Source organism: Podarcis liolepis (assembly GCF_965112155.1).
Source record: "Podarcis liolepis genome assembly, chromosome: 16".
NCBI lineage: Eukaryota > Metazoa > Chordata > Lepidosauria > Squamata > Lacertidae > Podarcis > Podarcis liolepis.
Genome location: NC_139567.1, coordinates 754,959 through 778,428, shown reverse-complemented (window position 1 = coordinate 778,428; position 23,470 = coordinate 754,959). Strand labels below are relative to the sequence as shown.

General features: G+C 44.7%; 1 protein-coding gene across 9 annotated transcripts in view; it reads left to right on the top strand.

The window, feature by feature from the left end:
• The window catches only part of TACC1 (transforming acidic coiled-coil containing protein 1), an 89,916-nt gene extending 68,463 nt beyond the window's left edge, over nucleotides 1-21,453 (top strand). For 5 of the 9 annotated variants that reach the window (XM_083480425.1, XM_083480423.1, XM_083480420.1 and 2 more), the window contains 9 exons: nucleotides 658-871; nucleotides 7,032-7,093; nucleotides 9,536-9,676; nucleotides 11,710-11,786; nucleotides 13,827-13,870; nucleotides 15,794-15,954; nucleotides 17,352-17,458; nucleotides 18,189-18,309; nucleotides 19,474-21,453. In XM_083480425.1, coding sequence (XP_083336551.1) covers nucleotides 658-871; nucleotides 7,032-7,093; nucleotides 9,536-9,676; nucleotides 11,710-11,786; nucleotides 13,827-13,870; nucleotides 15,794-15,954; nucleotides 17,352-17,458; nucleotides 18,189-18,309; nucleotides 19,474-19,542 — 996 coding nt within the window. In that variant the 3' untranslated portion in view covers nucleotides 19,543-21,453. The remainder of the gene's footprint in view (nucleotides 1-657; nucleotides 872-7,031; nucleotides 7,094-9,535; nucleotides 9,677-11,709; nucleotides 11,787-13,826; nucleotides 13,871-15,793; nucleotides 15,955-17,351; nucleotides 17,459-18,188; nucleotides 18,310-19,473) is intronic. The other 4 variants (XM_083480427.1, XM_083480426.1, XM_083480422.1 and 1 more) reach the window with 1 other exon arrangement.
• The last annotated feature ends 2,017 nt before the right edge of the window (nucleotides 21,454-23,470 follow it).

Genomic DNA, 23,470 nt, shown 5'->3' with positions numbered 1-23,470 from the left:
ATATACACCTCAGTTGCACACAAGAACTGGGGGGGACGACGAATGAAAATAAAATTAAACATGCTCATACAAAGCACAAATCTGAGTTGTTTCCTTCTCATCCCCCCCCCAAATATTATTATCATTATTACTGGCGTTGAGAAGTATCAGCATTTTTTTTAAAAAAAATGTGATTTATTTAAAAATAGGATATTGTCTTTAAGTTCTTGTGATATTCTCACTTTAAAAGGTTACTAAGAATTCCAAATAGAAGCATATTTGAACATTTCAATCATCATTAATATATGAAATACATTTTGCCATGTACCGTAAGCAAGAATGAATCCTTTTTGGAGGGGTGTCCTCTGGTGTACCTTAATTTTCAAGTTTGCTTTTCAGTGTATTAGCTATGGACCAGATTTGATTCTACCAGATATCCTTATTCAACCCCCCTAAATATTTTCATTTTCTTGCAAGAATCATTTTGGTGGCTGACAATAAATATAGAATCAATTCAGTGTTTTAAGAAGCTGGAAAGTGAAAAGGAGTGGAATGGAAGGCACAGACAGCTGTCCCTGGGCACTTCCGGATTCTTCCCCCCCCCCCCCCCATTAATGTTATCCAAGTCCTGGGCAATGGGCTGATCCCTGTTTAATCCCTTTGTCCTTGCTTTTGCAGGACAAAGAGGAAGCCGTGCTTGCCTCCAAAATCCCAGACCTTTCCAACCGAGATGGGCATGCCACTGACGAAGAGAAACTGGCTTGCACATCCTCCAGTCAAAAGGCAGCGGACTTGGAGGCGAAAGGTGAGCCAGAGGAAGACCTGGAGTACTTTGAGTGTTCCAATGTTCCTGCGTCTGCCATAAGTCATACGTTTTCATCCCCAGGAGAAGGTACGAAAGTCTCTCCCTCTCTGTTTCCCGCCCCTTGTCTTAACCTTTAACCTCCCCATCCTATGCCCTCCAGGTGTTGGGGACTACAGCTCCCAACAGTGCTGGCTATTCTGATGGGAATTGCAGTTGCCAACACCTGGAAGGCTCCAAGGGGAGAAGCAGCACTGGGGGGACGTGTGTGTGTTTCTTGAGAGGACTGTCGGCTGATAAATGGATTTTTGGTCAAATAGTCACCTGCCATTTTGAAAGCAACTGTGCAGCCCTATCTTATGTGTGTTCACTCGGATGTAAGCCCTGCTCCATTTGATGGAACACTCGGTCCCTAGCAAGTGTATTTAGGATTGTAGCCTTAATTCCAGTTAAGTTTCACTTAATGTGCTTATGACCAAAGCCTATGTAAAGGTGTCTTTTTGAAATTGGTAAGCAGACATCTAATTTCATGGCCATGCATTCACTCACCCCCCCCCCCATTGCTAATTTTGCACTCTTGGTGTAAATCTCCTACCCCCAGTGAACTTTGCTTTATCATGAAAGTACCTGTTCACACCAGGAGAACCTTTTCTTCTAAGGCCAATTGCAGTGAAGGGGGGTGTCGAAATTACAGCTGGGGAGAGAAGACTTTCTCCTCTCTGGTTGCTGCGCTCTCAGTGAACAGGAGGGGCTCTCACATGTATTGGTATTTAACTTTAGGACAGAGGAAGAGGCCTTCTTCCAGTGACCGTTGGTTCATTTAGCCCAGTATTGTGTGCCCTGACTAGCAGTGGCTTTCCAGGGTCCCAGGAGAGGGTCCCTCCCAGCCCTGCCTGGGGATGCTGGGAATCCAACCCGAGACCTTTGGCATGCAGTGCAGATGCTGTGCCCCTGAGCCCTTCCCCTTTTAAACACCCAGACATAGTTGCTGACCCTGCAACTGGAGTAACACCAAGTTTGTCCCTAAGCCAGTGCACTGTTTAATTATTAGGTGGCTGGACATCTTTTGTGTTTTCCACATTAATTTTCTGGTAGGGCTATGTAGCAAAACCAAAATGGCCTACTAGAAAAAAGAAAACTGAAGAGGGGAACCTTTAACTCTGATTAAAATTTATCCAGTCCGATTAATTAATTAATTAATTAATTAAAGCCTTTTGTGATCTACTGATTTAAAACTATTGAAACTTCCTCACCTTGTAGACTCTCTTTCATTAACTACAGAACCATCCTCATTCCATGCTTTGCCAGATTTTATATCTCAAAAGCATTAGAAAAAGCTCTAAATGTCTCTTTTTCGTGGGTGGCAAGAGAAGGAACAAAGCCTGGAGCCTTGCTTATCTCTGCATTTGACAACGGTGCAAACAGTTACAGGAACATGTTCAGCATTTCTGAAGCAGAACGACTGAAGTCTGTGCTTATCAGCTATGAGCATAAAATTCAATCTAGCGAGGAATGCACTGGCAAAGCAGACCCCTGCCTGCAGGCCAGTTGACATATGACCTCATGGTGGTCTCAGATGATTGGCAGGTAGATGGCCCTGCCCAGCTGCCAAAGTCGACACGTGCAGCAAAGAAAGAGAAAGATCTGACCCAGCAGGATCTCCACCCCTGAACTAAGTGCTGGATCATTCCATGTCAAGTGATCAAATGCCTTTTACCTTACCATTTCATACTGCTTTCAGTTTCAGTTTCCTAAAAGTAGTCTAAGAGAAGGTCCCAGGTCTCAGTTTTTAATTTTTTATCTCATCCTGTTTTTAGTTATGAGGGAATTTCAAAAAATGGTCAATTTTGGCCTTGCCATGCTACATAAAAACCTTTAAAGCTCAACCCAGAATTTCAAAACTAAAAATACTAATCTCTTCAGATCTTCATGGGCTTTAATGTGATATGTCACATGATGGGCTTGCTTTGAATTCTAAATTTAAGTTTCAAAATTTAAAAAAATAATTAAAAATTAATATGATTAAAAATTTCCTAAGTAATGTATTGATTACACCATATTTCTAAGAGTTACTTGCAAAAATTCATCTTGGGATCTCAATGTGATCACATTAAAAAAGAAATATTTTGTACATACATGTCTGCCTTATTGGGTTCTATTTAGGATAAATGGGTCTTCTTGGAGTAAAATATAGCAGAATAAACAAGATTTCAAACTATAATATCAGTTCCTTCAGGCATTTCTTTAAAATGTTATTCCATTAAAAGGAATCTGAAGAACCAGTCAGGCTTTTCTTTTAAAAGTGTGTTCCAAGGCGGAGGGATCTTTTGTTGTTGTTGCAGGATAGAATTAACGCTTTGAAAAAACTCTTGTTAGCTTGTGGCTTGCTTGAAACAAACTATGAGTGATAACCCAGGACAAAATTTGGCTGCAGTTTGTTTGGCATGAGACAAACTATAAGCCTCGGTTCACATGGCCCACAAAGCAAAAATACGACCCACAAGCTATAGCCAAGGTTGGTTCTTGGGTTCATAGTATGTCCTGAGTGAGACAAATCACAAGCTTCGGTTTGCATAAAACGCAGAGCAACACCATGGCATAGCTCCTGGTTGCAGAGCAAATCAGCTGCAATTTTCACCCCATGCATCAGCTTGTTCACACTAGGCCACAGTTTGGCTTCCTGTTTCTTATGAATCCAAGTCAGTGTGTAGGAGGGGAAGCGCCATTTGGTAGGGTATTTGAAAAGGAGATCTCAGGCCCATGTAGCTTGTCTTGCAAATGAGCAAACAAGCCACAGCTTGGTTCTGTGGCTCCAGCCCCATCCCCTGTAGCTTGGTGAGTTCCAAAGCAACCCTTGGTTAATCAAAATTGTGGGGTGTGGAAGAGGAGAGATGTGCAGTCCAGAGGCCAGAGAAGGAGCTGGGGGGGGGGGAGTGGTGGCCTATTAGCCACCCTTTGGCTCCCCTGAGACACTTGCCCAATCAAACCTGCTGTTACCTGGAACTGGGTGACTGGCCTCCAGCTGTGGGAGGCCTGAGGAGGCGCCATCATCCTCGGTGTCTGCCCATAAAAGCAAGCCTCATGTGAGAGACTCAAGTGCAGCCAGCGGGTTCCAGGAACCTTCTTTATTGTGAGATCTCAGGGGTGATTTGGGAGTTTGGGCCCTCAGTGGGAGCCAGGAGGCTGTGACATGTTGAGTAAGGAGGTGTGCCAGGAGGAGGAGAAATAGATATCTGTATATATTTAAGACTAATTTATATAATGGTTTATGTGTAATTTTATAATATTTATTGTTGCTATTTTAGTTGCTTATACACCACCTAGAGGTATTTTTATATATTAAGTAGTATAGAAATAGTCTAGATAATGATCATGATGCCAAATCATAGTTAAAACATGCCACAGTTTGTAAGCCCACAACTGACCTTGGCTTCACAACCTGATTTTGTTGTCAGAAAACAACCCCTAGTTAGTCTGCTATTCTGGGTTTAGACATTCACGCAAACCTCACTTCAGCTAAACAAACCATGGCTTAGCATTATTTGTGAACCAGGCTAGTATGAAAAGGGTTCCCTGCAAATACACAGTCTTGAATGCTTAAGCAGATCCCCAAAGGCCAAAGCCCCATGGCTGAGTCCAGGGGGCTTGAGGAGTATTCTGAGGCAACTGGAGATGGCATTTATTGGCTTAGCTGATAAGAATAGAAGAAAACACATGAAACTTGTTTCGATCAGCTTTGGCTATTATGATGCTTGCATTCTTGTTATTCTGGGGAGAGAAAACAGCTGCTGCTAAGAACCACATGCAAATCTCCACAGGATGTGATGCCCCATTTCATGGAGTGGAGCAAAACGACAGCTGTTTTTTCCTGCAAAGCAGTAAGAACAAGGAAGGGAGAACAGAGAACAAAAACTAAGTCACCCTATTCTAGCACTTCTTATTTTCTGCAATTTTTCAATGTTAGTTTTTGCATGTGGAGGAATTCACACAAAATCTTACTATCTGAAGCAGAAAAGCTAAGCAGCAAGCCCCCCCCCTTCTGTTCTGCTAGTCGACATGTGCTATGATCTGCAATGAAGATTTCCTGAGCATGCCTCATTGAAATGAATGGAGCTGCATAAGAGCAATGGATTGTTTCCTTCCCCCCATCTCTGCACATCCATGTGTTATTCAGATCCTAAAAGCACAAGAAGAGCCTGGCTAGATCTGTCCAGCATCCCATTCCCAACCTGCCACCCAGATGCCTCTTGCAGAAGCCCACCCCAAGCAGGAGAAGAGGGCAAATGCTCTTTCCTACTGTTGTTCCCCAGCGACTGGTATTCAGAGGCATCCAGCCACTCAGACCTTGTACTCCATTGGCCCAGCTGACTGCAGCAGATGGAGATGGGAAGTCTCACAACATCTGGAGCACCACATCCCATTGACATGGAGGTGTCTCAGGTTACCTGCAGAGGGTGAATGGCTTGGTTCAAGGTCAGGCTTTATGACTGATCTGGGATTCCAACCAAGCATTTTATTTTAACCAATTATGCAGCACTCTTGGCTTCCTCATTGTCGAGCATCCTCCAACCTTTCTCTCCTAGCCCCCTCTCAGGCTCTGACATTGATCCAAAGGGCTGCTTCGCACATTACAGGAAGCTGCATGCAGGCTTGCATAGCATAGCTAATCTTAGTTCTCTGGGGCTTAGATTTGCATGCTGCAAGCATTTCCAAATGTTTCCAGCAGCCACATCCTTGCTTTATACACACAGCAGATGTACATCAAAAAGGGGGCTGTAATTCTGAAGGAGGAATATGGGGAAGCACTTCTGAACATCTAAAATGTGAAGGATGGGCAGTGCAGTGCACACCCAGTGACTGCCAGAGAAGAGGTCTGCTGGATCCCAGCCCTTTCCCTTCTGTAGGGTCTTGGCATTTCCAGGGACATTCAGGTGGCCTCCCATGATCTCTTTATGCAGTTTCCCAGGTTGTCCATTTTGCAAAATTGCCCAGCTGGAGAAGGTGTCTGTCCTTCCCATCCTTGGTCATTGAGCCACTCCAAATGAGGGCCACTTCACCCAAATGTCATTTGTGAAAAACGTCAGAAAATCATCCCAGATCTAACAGCTCAGCTGGTCCTTTCATGTCATCCAGGATCTCCACTAGTGTTTCACATCTGACCGAGATGAGATAGATGCTCAGTTGTTGAGCTGCCAAGTAATAAAAGAATCAAGTGCAGGGATGAAGCAGGGAGGGACCCAGCTCACTGAGCGAGCACATGCTTTCCATACTGAAAGCTCCAGGTTCAATCCCAGGAGTCTCCACTTAAGAAGGCACAGGTAGATTAGGTGATAGGAAAGAGCCTTCTCTGCCTGGGACCCTGAAGAGACACTGCCAATCAGAGTAGACAGCAATGGACTGGATGGACAGGTATTCTGGCCGGATATAAGGCACCTGCCTAGGACCTGGGCTGGATCTACACTGATCTCCTAAACGTATTGAAAAATAATGTAGAAAACTGCTTAATAGCAGTTTCCCACTGCTTTTGGCTTGCTGGTGTGCAGCACCCTCTGGTGTCACATTTTAATAACACATTTTTAACGTTATGAATGACAGGTGTAGATCTGCCCTTGGTGACCCTTAGAGTCCTTCATATCAGGACAGGTCTGATCCCTGCATCTCAGTTCAAAGCATTGGGTTTATCTGCCCAAGACCCTGAAGAAGAAGTGCTTTTTTACTTGTCCTGAATTTTTGAACATTCTACTTCCCTGGATGTCCAGGAGTGCTGGTGTGATGAGAGAGGGAGACAAGCTTTTCTGTATCCCTGTTCTCCAAGCCATGCATGATTTTATAGGCTCCTCCTCCTTAGTCTCAGTGTCGCCCTTGTAGAACTCAGCAGGGAAGAGGATCACAATGCGTTGACTCTCCCTGTCTTTGGCTCTGGCCCCCTGCTTTCCACCCCCATCAGTCACAGCGGGCACCAGACACCACTGCCCTGGAGAGCCACTGCCAGCCAGAGCAGATAAGCCTGAGCTGCATGCTCAAATAGCCAAACCTGGGATGAGCTATCTTCCTATGAGCCATTGCAAGGAAGCACAGGGGGGAAATCTTCCAGGTGCGACTTTGGCATCCCATGGCCTTAAAAATAGGGGTTGGGTGGAAGGGCAGGAGAGTCTCGACTCAGAGAAAAGGGCTTCCACTTTCTTCTTCCAGTCATCACCACTGAGACTCCAGCAACCAGTGTGTGACCCACTTATTTCTTCTGCTTTAGGTTTTGAGAAGGACACATCGTTGAGCAAGGTGGCGGAGAGGGGCAACCCTGGGGATCCCTTGGTAAGCAGAAGAGCGGTTTCTGCCCTCCATTGAGCAAAGAAATGCAGTGGCTGCACCTGTAGAAGCCGTGGATCATGCTTTTCACCTGAATGCATTGCAGCAAGGGCTCTTTCACCCCTCCCTTACTTTTGAATATATGTGGGGTTGTTTCTGCTGAAGCATGGAAGAGCCACAGGTGGCATTGCTGGCTAGGGAATCCTGCTTGGGAAGGACCTCTGGTTTCTTCTTTGTTGTGTGGGTGTACATGCATGCATGATTTCTCTGATTTTGCCTTAGAGCCAAACTATGTGTGATGTTATAAAGGGTACTTGGTAGCTACACCTGCAGATTCCAAAAAATGTAATACTAGTTGGGGGTTGGGATTTCATGGGGACTGCAGTGTGTGGAGGGGGGAGCTTCTCCCCCTCCCTCAATCTTACAGTACTACGAGGCGGGCAGTTTTTGTTGGGATTGCGTGTAGAAAGTTTTGCCTCTCCAGGGTCTCGCACAGGGACAGTCCCAGTGTGACCTGGAGATGCAAGGATTGAACTAGAGAGCCTCTGTGTGCTGTGGATGTGGGCTGTAAGCTCCTGCCCCACATGTGCAGAATGTGAACATGGGTGCTATCCAGTGGCGTAGCGTGGGGTGTGCAGGGGGGGCGGCCGCAACATCTGGGGGTTAGGGTTAGGGGGCGCAAATCCACGGGTTAGGGGGCGCAAATCCATGGGTTAGGGGGCGCAAATTACTTGCCTTGCCCCGGGTGCTGACAACCCACGCTACGCCACTGGTGCTATCTTCAAAGTTTGCTACAAAGGGATGTGGGAGACGAGCTGTGTCTCCAAGGGCCTCTGTTGGCAGCTCTGCTGAGAGAGCCCTTGGCTGGAATAAAGGCCTCTTGGCAGCAACATCCACCCCATACATTTAAAGTGCTGTGACACCACTTTAAACATTTGTGGCTTCCTCCACAAAGAATTCTGGGGGCTGCAGTTTGTTAAATTTGCTGAGAGTTGTTAGAAACCCCCATTCCCCTCCCTGAGCTACTACTCCCAAAGTTCCCTATGATGAATGATTGATTGTTAAATGGTTGGTTGAATGGGGGTCTCCTAACAGCTGCAGCTCCCAGAATTTTTGGGGAGGATGTGGCTGTTTAAAGTGGCATTATGGTACTGTAAACATATAGAGGGGAGGGGGGGAGAAGAGATAGAAAAGGGCAGATTTAAAATGAATCATGCCACTTCCTTCTGGGATGGATCAGGGCTGGTTTTTACTTTGCAGCAGCCTCTCTCCAAATTTTGCAACCAAAAGGTGTGTTATTGTGTTTAAAATGAATGGTGCTAAAAGTTGCATGGACATGCTCAATTTATTAGAATCTGAGGCTGTGATGGTCAGGTTTTCTTTTGTTTTTAACCTACTTTGCAAGTAGTATAGTGGCAAGAGCAGGGATACTGACATCGTGTTTCTTTCCCTGGAGTCCTCTGTGGAGAGAACGCAAAGGAGATGTAGGCAGGTAGCAAGGGAGACGTAGCCAAGGACCGCCCACCCACCACACACTTCCATCACATTAGTTCTCGGATTCTGAAACTCAAAATAACAGTGGACAGTGGAACCTTGGTTCTCAAACGGCTTAGTTGATGAACAAATCAGAACCCGAACGCCACAAACTTGGAAGTAAGTGTTCAGGTTTGCGAACTTTTTTCGGAAGCCGAACATTCAATGCGGCTGTCGGCTATTGTTTCCAAGGTGCCTGTGCCAATCAGAAGCTGCACCTTGGTTTTCGAACATTCCTGAAGTCAAACAGACTTCTGGAAGGATTACATTTGAGAACCAAGGTACCACTGTAATCCTATACATGGTCGTCTGCCATGGCTGCTTTAGCTGAGATTCCTGCGTTGCAGGGGGTTGGACAATCTGAATTGTAGAGTTAGATACAGCCCTGTATGGTTGATGTATCAGCACCTTGGTGCTGCCCTGGCCATCTTTGCTGCTTCTTTTTCCTAAGCCCAGTTTGCCTGGCCAGAGCCCTTCCCCCTCCTTTGACATTTCCCCCTCCTCCTCAGACTTTCCACAGGATTTTAGACTTCAAAGACCCACAGATTTGCCCCCCATCATCACGTTCCAGAAACAATTGAAGACATTTTTGTTCCAACAACCTTTCCCAGATGGATGGCTAGGGATCTCTGCTGTGGGTCTCAATTTTATGTTTGTGTTTTAAATTGTATTCTATTCTTGGTGTCCTTTTAAATAGTTGTTTTTATTATATCTTTTTCCATTTCCTTGAAATATGTATGTGGAAGGTGGTTTATAAATTCTGGATTGTATCCAAAGTTGCACTGAGTAACATGTTCCCATCTCCTTGGAACTCTTGTTTGGACCACTGGAATTGGGGGAACGAGTTCAGGAAGAACTTTCCCAGTTCGAAAGGGATGGCTGGTTTTTGTCTTGACGCAGTCCTTCTTTCCACAGGGAAGTTCTGAACTATCCCCTGGGGGAAAGGCCTCTGGAACTGCACCCCATGAGACGCCAGGGAGTGCTGAAAGCCCCCTAGATGCGATTTGCCTCAGTGAATCTGATAAGATGGCAGTTCTGACTCTGATCAGAGAGGAGGTAAGAGCTGCACCTGGGGGGGGACCCCATCAGGATGTCAACCATGTAAGGCTCGTTGGTGGTCTATGTTTCTGGAGTGTATGTTAGTTTAAGTCACTTAAATAATGAAGACAGAAAACATACAAAAAATACAAAAATTTCTATTCATTTTATAACACAAATAAAAAACACGAACAGAAAAAACAAACAATACAAACAAATTCTTGTCATATCCTTATTTTTCTAAACATTGTTAAGTGGGCTTCAATTCATTATAAGTCCTTTCCCAGAAGCCTTTTACCTTGGGGCACGTCCACCACATGTGGGAAAAGGTTCCTTCTTTTTCTTTACATTTCCAGCATTTATTATCATGAGTATGATACATGTTTGCTAACTTCACTGGTGTTAAGTACAATATATACATCATTTTCATCAGATTTTCTCTTAACACATTACAAACTGTAAATTGGATTCCTTTTTTCCACAATTTCTCCCAGTCCACCATCATAATATTGTGCCCCACATCCCTAGCCCATTCAGTCATTACAGATTTCACTTGTTCATCTTTTGTATGCCATTCCAGCAATAAATTATACATCTTAGATAGGTTTTTTATTTTTGTGTCTAGTAATTCCGTTTCCAGTTTGGATTTCTTTGTTTGAAAACCGATTTTCTTATCCATTTTCAACACTTCATTTATCTGGATGTACTGGAACCAATCATCTAATTTATATTTCAACTGATCATAAGATTTTAAATCTAAATTGGTCCCCTACTTCCATCAAAATATCATTATACTTGAACCACATATCTTTCATATTCAACCTTTTATGGGTCTTAGATTCCAATGGTGATATCCACCTGGGTGTTTTCCTTTCTAACAGATCCCTATATCTTATCCAAACATTGTATGAAGATTTTCTAATTATATGGTTTTTAAATCCTTTGTGGGCTTTTATCTTGTCATACCGTAAATATGCATGCCAACCAAATACATTATCAAAACCTTCCAAATCTAAAACATCTGTATCTTCCAACAAAAACCATTCTTTCAACCAACAAAAGGCTGCAGCTTCAAAATAGATCCTTAAATCTGGCAGGGAGATTTTAAAAAGCAGGGATGGGCAACCTGCAGCCTCAGGCCTAAAAGCCAAAGAAATCTGTGAGTGATCAGACCCTCTCCTGTCTCTCCTGGGAGGAAGAGGGAATGAGAAAGGAAAGGCAGAGAGAGAATGTGCCGCCCCCCCCCAGACTGCCCTTGAGGCACTGGCCTTCAAACTCTTGGGTCAGCACCCACTGCCAGGACATCAAAGCATGACCGAAGGCAAGTCACAGGAGCAGCACTGCCACTATGCAAGTAGCTTATTTAAAAATTCAGAAATGGGTCCCCAAATGTATGTTTGGGTTGAAGCTGCGTTCCAGGTCTGCAAAGTCTGAGGACCACCCTAAGAGAAAAGCTTGCCCACCTCATTGTATGGTGTGCAAGGGATCAGGGTTTTCTTCTGATCTGAGGTCAAACCCTACAGAGTGCTACAGAGCACTCAGGCTTTACAGCCTCTTCAAACACAGACACGAACATCAGCTCCTCTGACTGGCAGGCAGTATCAGTGGCCAGGACTGGCAATAAATGCCAGGAGCCTGCTCTAGCTCTTTCTCACTGTTCTGCCCTCTGGAAATGAGAGGACCACAGTCTGGGCCTGAGCCTGAGCATGTGAAAACTGAAGGTAGCCTTCTCCAAAGTCCACTAGTGCCTCAGAAGTGCTGGGGTCCAGGCCTGCCAGAGGGTCCTCCCAGTCTGAGGTGGGTGACGTTTACATGCAAGCTACTAGACAGTGACCCTTCTTGCCCACAGAAAGGGGTGCCACAATTTAAAAGTGGCAGGCAGAGTTTTTACATTTGCGCCTAACCACTCCTGATATGTGCCTTCTGTGCTGAGTTTATCCCATTAGGTATTTTTTGAAATGCCTCGTAGTGGCTTCACACATTACTTTTTACAGTTAGGAGGGCTCTGAAATGGAAAGCTAAATGATGTTCTTTGTTCCCATGTTTTGTAGATCATCTCCAAAGAGATTGAAGCAAACGATTGGAAGTGGAAATATGAAGGAAGCCGGCAAGAGGTTTTGGAAATGAGGTAACTCTCTCCATCCAGCCCAGGGCCCTGGTGGGGATGTAAATTGTACCCTCTCCTGTAGTTTGATGAGCAAGAAGAGTGATAGCCCCCTACCTCAGCTGATGTACGTGTGGGTGTCTATAATTTTTTATTTCATAAAATTTATATAATAATAATAATATCTTTATTGTCATTGCCCCCTTCGGGGACAACGAATTATACCAATTGAAATATACCAATTGAATGTAAAAACAAACAAACAAAATACCCTGAAAACTGTTTTCAAAATAATAAACCAATAAAATTACTGGTAAAAACAGTTAAGAATAAGTACAGTGGTGCCTCGCAAGACGAAATTAATTCATTCCACGAATTTTTTCATCTAGCGAATTTTTCATCTTGCGAAGCACGGTTTCCCATAGGAATGCATTGAAAATCAATTAATGCGTTCCTATGGTCAAAAAAAGTCCAAACAAAGCCAAATTTGGTAGAACAAGAGTTTATTAAGTGCTCTTTAAAGTCACAAATACTGTAAAGAGCATTTCAAAATTCAAACCCAGAATTTATTTTAAAAAACAGCAGAGTGGCCCAATGGTCACAGAAAATCATAAAAATGCAGAAAAAAACACACAAGCTTCCAAATTCTTGCAAACCCCTTCCCAAAAGCAAGTCCTTGAATTCCAAACACCCCAACCCAAAATCCAACCCCCCCCCCCAAAAAAAAAGTTTTAAAAGCTTAACTTACCAAATGGCTGCAAAAGAAGTTTTGGAAAAGCTTCAAAAATCACCAAAGTCTTTAAAAACCTCAAAAAAGGCTACTAGGTACACTGCGTTCTATGAGTTGCTCCTCGAAGTCAAGTCGCAACTGTATTAACGGTGTTAAGAAAAAGGAAGCAAACTTGCAAGACGTTTTCGTCTTGCGAAGCAAGCCCATAGGGAAATTCGTCTTGCGAAGCAGCTCAAAAACGGAAAACCCTTTCATCTAGCGAGTTTTCCGTCTTGCGAGGCATTCGTCTTGCGGGGCACCACTGTATTTAAAATGTTTAAAAAAAATCATTGATAAACTAAAAACATATTAGAACACATGTTAACATTATCTATATTTGGGTAGGCTTGTCTAAACAAAAATGTTTTTTGCAGGCACCAAAAAGAGTACAGTGACATGTTCTCTTAAGTGTGTAGAAAGGCAACATCCACTTTTGTCCGCAGCTGCCCTTTGGCATGCAGCCTCTGGAGGGTTGGCCAAGGGCAAGTGTGGCCCCCGAATGAAAAAAAGCCATCCCTGGCCTAGGAATTTGACTTGGGCAGGGAAGAAGAAGAAGAAGAGTTTGGATTTGATATCCCGCCTTTCACTCCCCTTCAGGAGTCTCAAAGCGGCTAACATTCTCCTTTCCCTTCCTCCCCCACAACAAACACTCTGTGAGGTGAGTGGGGCTGAGAGACTTCAGAGAAGTGTGACTGGCCCAAGGTCACCCAGCAGCTGCATGTGGAGGAGCGGAGACACGAACCCGGTTTCCCAGATTACGTGACTACCGCTCTTAACCACTACACCACACTGGCCCCAAGTCAATCTCCACTCAGCCACAAGACTTCCTGGGTGATCATCAGCTTGTTCCTCTCAGTCCAGCCTGCCTACCTTGCAGGCTGGTTGTGAAGATAAAAGAGCAGGACCTTTGTGTGCACCACATCAGGAGAAAGAACAGGATACAAATGGAATAAATTTGTACATAGTTGTTTGTTTGTTTGTTTGGATGTTAACAAAAAAGCACCCAAATCAAAAAATGTGTCAGTTTTCTTTACCTACATTTTTGTAAAGAGTTCTGGAAGCCAAACAGGTCTATGCAGTGAAATGGGTGCGCATGTAACCATTCTCAAGATTGCATGCATCTTAAGATGCCTGCAGAAGAGAAACTTTGAGTGATGGCTGTCTGTCTGTCTTGCATAAGGATGAAATAATGTAAAAGGCATCCCGCACTAGGATGAGTGGGTGGAGCTGGTACACTGAAGCAAGAAGTGAGCAATTCTGATTCTTGTGTGCTGTTTCCTGACTTTTCTGTTTAGGAAGATTGTGGCTGAATACGAGAAGACCATTGCCCAGATGATAGGTAAGCCATGGCTTTGTGGGCAGAAGGGACAAGAAAGCTGTGCCTCACCCTCTACAAATCATCCCCTCCAGCTAATCCAGGCCATAAATGTGCAGGAGGCATATCTTTATTTATTCATTTTATTAAATTTGTATACCGCCCTGTCTATACTCATAGATCTCAGAGCTGTTCACAAATGCAGTTTCAATGCAGTGTGTCCGGTCTCTGTGTCTGTGACACGACGTGCCAATTTTTCAAGTGGTAACTTGGAGTCTTGGAGTCTGGTCAGCGCTTGGAGAAGCAGTTATAGTCAAGTCTCTGTGTAAATGCTGTGAGCATGATAAGAACATAAGAGCCAGATAGATTAGCCCAAGGCCCATCTAGACCAGCACCCTGTTCTCACAGTGGCCAACCAGATGCCCATTATAATAAGAATTTTTATTATTTGTACCCCTCCCATTGGACTGGGTGTTCGAAGCCACTCTGGGCGGCTTCCAGCATAATAAAACCACAGCAAACATCAAACATTAAAAACTTATGGATACAAGGCTGCGTTCAGAAAGTTGTGGGGTTGTTTATCTGTTGGACATCTGATGGGAGGGCATTCCACCTGGTGGGTGCCACTACCAAGAAGGCCCTCCACCTGGTTCCCTGGCTCCGCAGAGGAAGAACAGAGCACAACAGCACTCTTTTTAAAAAATATTGGCTAATTGGTGGGAAATAGCAGATATCAAGGACAGGATACGTCTCCATTTCAAATTGGTATCTGAAGAAGTGTGCATGCACACAAAAGCTTATACCAGAACAAACTAAGTTGGTCTATAAGGTGCTACTGGACAATTTTTTATTTTTATTTTGACTACATCAGACCATTACGTACCTGAATTTGGAATTATAGAATCATAGAATCATAGAGTTGGAAGAGACCACAAGGGCCATCAAGTCCAACCCCCTGCCAAGCAGGAAACACCATCAGAGCACTCCTGACATATGGTTGTCAAGCCTCTGCTTAAAGACCTCCAAAGTAGGAGACTCCACCACACTCCTTGGCAGCAAATTCCACTGTCGAACAGCTCTTACTGTCAGGAAGTTCTTCCTAATGTTTAGGTGGAATCTTCTTTCTTGTAGTTTGGATCCATTGCTCCGTGTCCGCTTCTCTGGAGCAGCAGAAAACAACCTTTCTCCCTCCTCTATGTGACATCCTTTTATATATTTGAACATGGCTATCATATCACCCCTTAACCTCCTCTTCTCCAGGCTAAACATGCCCAGCTCCCTTAGCCGTTCCTCATAAGGCATCGTTTCCAGGCATTTGACCATTTTGGTTGCCCTCCTCTGGACACGTTCCAGTTTGTCAGTGTCCTTCTTGAATTGTGGTGCCCAGAACTGGATACAGTACTCCAGGTGAGGTCTGACCAGAGCAGAATACAGTGGCACTATTACTTCCCTTGATCTAGATGCTATACTCCTATTGATGCAGCCCAGAATTGCATTGGCTTTTTTAGCTGCCGCGTCACACTGTTGGCTCATGTCAAGTTTGTGGTCAACCAAGACTCCTAGATCCTTTTCACATGTACTGCTCTCAAGCCAGGTGTCCCCCATCTTGTATTTGTGCCTCTTGTATTAAGTTAGCCTTCCCCAACCTGGTGCCCTTCAGAGGTTTTGAACACCAACCCCTCTCCATTTAGTTCAGCCTTGGCCAACCTTCAGTCATTAATGGGAGTTGTCGTCCAAAACCTCTTGAGGGTGCCTGGTCAGTGAAAGGTGAACTAAACCTTTGGCGGAGCTCTTGAACACGTGAAAACCTGCCCTCCTGCGCTGCTGTTCAGCACTGTCTTCTCCGATAGGAATCACAGCTGGGGAAGAAGGGAACGCCTAACTGCTACTTAGGAGCCAATACTTTCCAGGTAGGATTAATGTTCTCCTTTTCATTTGAATCCACAGAGGATGAACAGAGGACAAACATGGCATCCCAGAAGAGTCTTCAGCAACTGACGATGGAGAAGGAGCAGGCTCTGTCTGACCTGAATTCTGTGGAACGGTCCCTTTCCGACCTGTTCAGGAGATATGAGAACCTGAAGGGGGTCCTGGAAGGCTTTAAGAAGGTCCTTTCTCTGCATAAAAAGGCCTTTTCTCCTCCTTACCTGCAGCTCAGAATCCCTGCCTTATCTGCTGTAGGCCAGAGGTGGGGGACCTGTGGGCTCCAGAAGTTCCTGGACCCCTAACCATTAGCCCTGCTGGCTGGGCTGATGGGAGTTTGAATGCAGCAATTTCTGAAGGGCCACAGGTACCCTGATGCAGGAGGGCGTATCTTTTTTCGGGGTGAAATTGCATTTTTGCAAATTTCTTCAGTGATGCGTCTTAAAAATATGTTTCTGGGTGTGATTCAAATCTGCTATTCTTTTTGTGACTGGACAGTATTCAGTAAGTCTATGTCTGAGGAAGAAGCACATAATTTGCTTTTGGAAAACCAAAAAACCCCAAAGGATTTTAATTTTACCTTCTGAGAATGTCAAAAATGCCTTATTATTATTATTATTATTATTATTATTATTACTACTACTACTACTATTATTATTAACAATAATAATAATTTATAGTAAAACTGCAAGTACTTGGTAAGCATTTTTAATGATTTCTAGGCAATTTTAAACACATTTTACTTATCAAGTGAAATTACCGTAAATTATGTTACTGTGCTTTTCCATGTAGACTATGCCCCCGTGTATTAGACGACCCCTATTTTTGGGGACTCCAAATTAAGGAAATGGTTGGAGATTGCCCAGAGCTGTTAAACTTTTTTGGGGGGAGGCACAGTTGTTTAGCTTTTGGGGGGATTGCAGACAATCACTCACCCACCTGACCGCCACTGCCAGTCGCATATCTCGCCAAAGCCACTGTCCAATCACCGCCGGCAGCCGACAATCAACTGCACAATTGCCGTATTTTAGCAGAGGAAATAATCCCCCCTCATATATTATTGCATTTATTCCCCTGTGTTAGTCAAGGATTTATGGATTAAGCCTCTTGCAAAGTCTCATATCTTTTTAAAAAACACCTAGTTTATGAAGGTGTATTCTTTAATATTCATTATCCAAATGGGTGCATTCATTTTGATGAATGTATAATCTCCATTGGAGGGCTGGATCCAGAACTGGCCCACCCTCTGCACCCCTTTTGACCGATAGGTGTGGGCCTCCACCAGTCTGTTTCCTGACATCACATGGCAACAGGCGATTCAGATTTTCCCCAATGGGGCAGTATCAGGAAGCCAACAATTCTGCTCCAGGTCAGATTTCAGTCCGTGCTGGAGAAGAATTTAGAGGCTCGTGAAGCTTGCATGCTATTTCCCTATGGACTTTAAGAAGCCTTTGAAGCACTTTCCCCAAGTTCAGCTCTGGAGAACTTTGCTAGCTTCTCCATCTTGATGCTCTGCTAGTTGGCACACTTGCATCTTTTGTTGCTAAACCTTTTGCATCTTCCTCTCACTTTTGTCTTCTAGAATGAGGACGCGTTGAAGAAGTGTGCTCAGGATTATCTCACTCGGGTCAAGCAAGAAGAGCAGCGGTACCAGGCCTTGAAAATCCACGCTGAAGAGAAGTTGGACAAGTAAGGAATTTTTGGCTTTCAAGGAAAGAGAGAATGGCAACACTGAAGTGTGGTTAACAGAAAGCGGGAGTGAAAGCTTCCAGATTCCTCCCTGTGGGTGTGCTGGAGGAGGAGAAGGGGAAGCAAGTGAGGCCAGAGGAAGGCTCTCATGGTGTCTTGATTAAGGGGGGATGGGGAGCAAAAGCGTCTTTGCCTGCAACAGAATATACAAGTATAAGCTCAAGTTTCAGGAATAATGATGACGATAAGCAGTTGAAGGATCAGTGGTGGCTGATGCCCTTTGGGGAGTGATAAGATGGAAGCAGAGTGAGCAACAGCTGGTGCAGAGCTAGTTAATTTTAGTTTTGTCCCCATCATCCTCCATGCTGGGCTCTACATAGGGAAACACTAAGACCTAAGGCAGAGGAGGCTCGGAAAGCAGGCAGGTGGCAGCTGTTTGAGGGCAGAGCAAGGTTGGTGGGCAGAGCTACCTGTTTGCTGCAATGGACCAGCCTCCACTGCCAAAGGATTGCAGCGCATCATGAATAATATCAACAGTGGGCTGCTATATTGCGGACAGCAAATCCTGCAGTTGAAAGCCTTCACCCACAATCTGAGAGTCAGTTTTCTCTGCTAAGGACATTTTTATTACAGTCTGGCTGAGCACAATACTGTCACTCTCAAGGGCTATCCAGAAGATGAACCTTATTTGCATCTCTGTTTCTATTGCTGTCTTCCCCCTTCAATGCAGAGCCAATGAAGAAATTGCTCAGGTGCGCAACAAGGCCAAAGCGGAGAGTGCAGCTCTTCACGCTGGGCTCCGAAAAGAACAAATGAAGGTGGAGTCTCTGGAGAGGGCCCTCCAGCAAAAGGTGAAGGAGCCTCTCTTATCTTTTTCCTGCTGCAAAGAAAAGAGCAATTGTCTGAATCTACCACATGCTGCTTGAAATTCCTTTAACATGGACAGCAAAATGTACATTGAGTTTTCAGTATTCTCCTGATCTTGTGATATTGCTATTTTTTATTCTTCTTAATTGTTCAATGGCCTGATTCATTTATTGTGTTTATACAATATTTCTATTGTGCTTCATTTGTCCTGTGTTTTTAATATTTTCTTCTGTGTTGGGAGAGCCTTATACACTGAAGGGTAGTACAATCCTGACGATGATATACAGTAATCTGTGTTCCAAATAGTACTCCTGAATCTGTTTGGGTTAACTTGGTTATGTTGGTTGATTTCCTCAATACCAAGACCCTATTGCTATGGTCCCTAACTTGAGGCCCACCTTGGTGCCTGCAAAAGCCCTTCCTAGGTTTCTTTTTCAAATACTGAGTTTTGGGGACGTTGTTCTTCAGGATGGTTTCCTTAGCTACTTCTTCTGTCAGTGTTTGATTTGGTTTGGGATGTGTGTAGATGTTTTGCCTGCTTTGAGGGCATTTTGTGATACTCACAACAGTTTCTTTGGTTTCCAAATGTGGTCCAGGGCACAGAAAGGTGACCTAGTTGAAACTATGAAAATATGATTGCACAAGCATTTAAAGGAGACTCCATTGCACTACAGGTGCCTTATTGGATTTTGCAGGTTTCAACTTTTGCAAGTCTGTGGGGTTTTTTTATGGAAATGCTCTACAGCAGGCATTGGGATCCTGTGTGGAGTCCACAGCATGTTGGCTAGATTGCAGGCTCCCCATCCCTGGACTGTGGCCACTGCCTATACCAGAGCTTTCTAAACTTTTCATGTTGGTAACATACTTTTTAGACATGCATCATTTTGTGACACAATAATTCAGTTTTACTAGCACTAACCCCTTGCCAGTCCCAGGAGGAGCAGCATTCACATGAAACGCCTGCACACTGAAGGCAACATGCTAATGTGTCGCAACACACAGTTTGGAAAGCTCTGGCTTATCCCATTATCCCATTCGCCAGCCCAAACCCTCTGCATTCTCTTGCACCCAATGGTGGCAACAAGAAAGGAGATTTAAGAATGTGTCATTAGCAGCTCTTCACTTCCTACGTTTTGTGTGTTTTTCAGAACCAGGAAATTGAAGAACTGACCAAGATCTGCGATGAGCTGATTGCCAAGCTAGGAAAGGCGGACTGACCCCCCCTCTCTCGTCCAGAGCAACCATGCTCTGCTACTTCCTGTTGTCTATCTGCATCTTCAAGTGAGCACCCTGCCTTATTTTCCAGAACTAATCTTCCCCCTGCTGCAGGAGAGGGAAAAGCACATGCACTTGCCTTCTGTATCAAGCAGTCTTCACCTGCAAGAGGGAATCAGAGGCCCTATTATGTGTTCATTTCCAACATTACACACCAGTCCAGGTCTCCTCCTTGGCTTCACTTCCACTGTCCACTTTTTGTAGCCCAGCTGCAATTGGTGAGGCATATGCAGTATATACATATTAGACATGCCATTTTATTTGCAAGAAGGCCTTGAGAACAGCCACTCTGTTCTACAACTAGGTGGGGCTCCAGCCCACAGAAGATGCTGCATTTGCTGCCTTGAGAGCTGATGCCTGATGAAAAGGGACATTGCTGTGAATACCTGCCAATGGGTGATGGGGAGGGGCCAGGAGGAGGTGCCGTTTACCTAAACAGGTGCTTTGCCATATGTGGTTGCAGTGAGCATGGGGAAGGCACAAGTGAGATGTGAAGTAAGCTGCAATGGAGGGGGTGCGCAACAAGGCCAGTTTTAATGCAGCTGTTGCATGACACAGGCTGGTGTCTAGATTGCTTCCTGAGGGTGGATCACATGTAGAATTCAAATTAGGGTCTACTGGATTGTGCGAGAGCAAGTCTTTGTGAGCCAGAATTGGCAATGAAAAAGGCAGTGCTTCAGGGCACCTTAAAGACTTTATAAGGTCTTATAGATTAGAAGGTTTGTGCCACGATACATTTTCTTAAGGCTCTTGTGTGTGTTCAGGCACAGAGCAACATAGGGTACCCTCCTGGAATTTCTCTTTTCAGTTAGTGCACTTTAATGCTGCGGTGGGAGGACAGTGTTCCCTCCCAGAGAAAGAGAGAGAGCACATTTCCCAGAATGCACTTTGAATGCAGGGCCTCCCAAGTGAGTAACATCTCCTAGACATGGAAGAATATGAATATATAATCTCCTCCCTGTTAATGGGATTCTAGATGCTCCTGTCATCTCTTTGGAAACTGGGTGAAAGTATGGAAGGCAAACTATGCAGCAGACAGGTGCGGTTTCTAATGCAGTTGTGCTCACTAGCAGGAACAGTTTTGGCACTGGGTTACTCCATGCTACACTGTCCCAGATTGCTTTTATTTTTTAGTTGCTCATCGACCTTGTAATGGCTTCTGCAACTTAGTTCTGGTGGTGGCAGATGCAGCCTGTTCCCATAATGTAAGAAGTATATGATTCTCTCCCAAATGGTCGATGTAATGCAGGCGACCTATGTCCTGAACTCAAAATCGGGGTGGAGGGGAAGGTTCTGGTGGTGTATTTTGGAAACTGTGCTTCCATATTAGGCTGCCTTGCATCAGAAAAATCCAGACTGGATGATTCTCTTATATCTGGCTGATGACTAGTTAAATCGTCCAGTTGATGCGGTTTAATTCCAGAACAGAAGCAATTTGCTAGTCTCTGGTTCCCAGCATGCCTTTCTCTCTCTGCTGTGAAAGCTAAACAACCCTTTACACAAAGGAGCCTGCCTATAAACCCAGTTATTGCTGTCTGCCAGCATACAGTTGCTGAAAGCACTTGTCTGCCACAAAGTCCCCAAGATATATTAACCTGACAGTTACTTTGGTTCCCTTGTACCATCCAGCAAAGGGTCTCCAGCCCCTGGACCAGGATGCCCTGCGGCTGGGGCTGCTTTGTGCAGTGGGTGTGACTTGCTACCATCACACATTTGATATGTATGATAATTTCCCTTTTCTATGTCAGGTAAATATTTGTAAGAGTTATACTCACACAAATGAGATTATAATAATGATTACTAATATATTTTTTCCATGTCCCATTGCCTGAATAAAAATAAAGTGTTTCCAAGTTGGGAGTATTTGTTTTCCTTTTATTACTGTGCTGTGTTTTCAGTGGGGGGGGGGGAGAGAGAGAAGTCTGTTTTGCCTCTACCCTCTTGTGACTTTCCAGTGAGACAAGGCTAAACTGGCCAGCCAATGAGACTGCGTTCACACCATACATTTAAAGCCATGACCTCCTCCAATGAATCCTGGGAGCTGCTGAGAGTGTAGCTAGGAGAGGCCTATTGCCTTCCTGGAACTCCCGGGGGGGGGGATTTTTAAACCTAAGCCAAGTTAACGTTTTTCCTCACACAACTGTGCACTACTCCTCAGTGCTGAGGGAACGAACCAGGGATGGGGAACTTGTGGCCCTCCAGATAGTGTTGGAGTCTAAATGCCATCCTGGCCATGCTGAACTCCAACAACATCTGGTGGGCATCACATTGGCTGACAGCTGTGAACCACCCTGAGACCTGTGGGTATAGGGTGGTACAGTGCTTTTTTCCTGGGGACGCATAGCCCTAAACATTTTGTGAATCTTTGTACTTTTGTCCATTTACTGCATATATTTTTCCCAATTCGAACTATAAAATGGTGATTTTCTTGAGTCAAAATGAGAGTACCCCTAAAGATGTTCTTATATACAGCTTCAGGGGGCCGCTAACCCAGAAATAGTACCTCGGGTTAAGAACTTTGCTTCAGGATGAGAACAGAAATTGTGCTCCGGCGGCGAGGCAGCAGCGGGAGGCCCCATTAGCTAAAGTGGTGCTTCAGGTTAAGAACAGTTTCAAGTTAAGAATGGACTTCCGGAACAAATTAAGTTCTTAACCTGAGGTACCACTATATATAGAAAAAAAGCACTGGGCTGGTATACAAATTTTAATAACAAAATGACCTAAAGGGCCATGGGTCCTCCTCTCCTGGAATAATCCTTTCCGGAACACACATGCTGCTCCGGGGTGGGGGGGTCAGGGGTTGACTCAATGTGGCACCTTTGCTCTCCCACTAGAGCAGCATTTCTCAAACTTGGGTCTCCAGCTTTTTTTGGACTACAGCTCCCATCACCCCTGAGAACTGGTCTTGCTAGCTAGGGAGGATGGAAGTTGTAGTCCAAAAACAGCTGGAGACCCAAGTTTGGGAAACGCTGCTCTAGAGGAAAGCCTGGTGTCCATGTGGTGGAGCTTGGTCCTATTCACACACCAACCAAAATACAGAGGAGCCGAGCATGTGTAACGGGTGGTTAAGTCTGGGTAAAGGAGTGCCCTTCTAAGGCACTCTGGGAGCAATGGAGACAAGTCCAAGGGTTTCCAGAAGGTAAAGGTTTTATTGAAAGAATATAATAAAGGGCAATTAAATGGTTAGCTGGAAGCAGTGGGGGGTTTTTTGGTTAAAAAAATGAGGTCCAGTGCTCATCTCTTGATAAATGTATCATACATGCTGGCATGAAACGGCTGCCAAGGGCAGCAAAAAAAAAAAAAAAGCTGACGGTACTCCATATGGTGAGTACTATCAGATAAAAAAGCACTTGCTGTGGAATTGTGGGATGAATTGGCTATGTGGTTGTGGCAGCACAGTTTCAGCTTACATAAGGGGAAGAATGGTTAGGAAAGGTGGGGAACTAGGCTTAGAGGGGAGAAGAGGCGATTGTGACCCATCCTTCTGGCTAAGGGAACGGCTAAGGGAGCTGGGCATGTTTAGCCTGGAGAAGAGGAGGTTAAGGGGTGATATGATAGCCATGTTCAAATATATAAAAGGATGTCACCTAGAGGAGGGAGAAAGGTTGTTTTCTGCTGCTCCAGAAAAGCGGACACGGAGCAATGGATCCAAACTACAAGAAAGAAGATTCCACCTAAACATTAGGAAGAACTTCCTGACAGTAAGAGCTGTTCGACAGTGGAATTTGCTGCCAAGGAGTGTGGTGGAGTCTCCTACTTTGGAGGTCTTTAAGCAGAGGCTTGACAACCATATGTCAGGAGTGCTCTGATGGTGTTTCCTGTTTGGCAGGGGGTTGGACTCGATGGCCCTTGTGGTCTCTTCCAACTCTA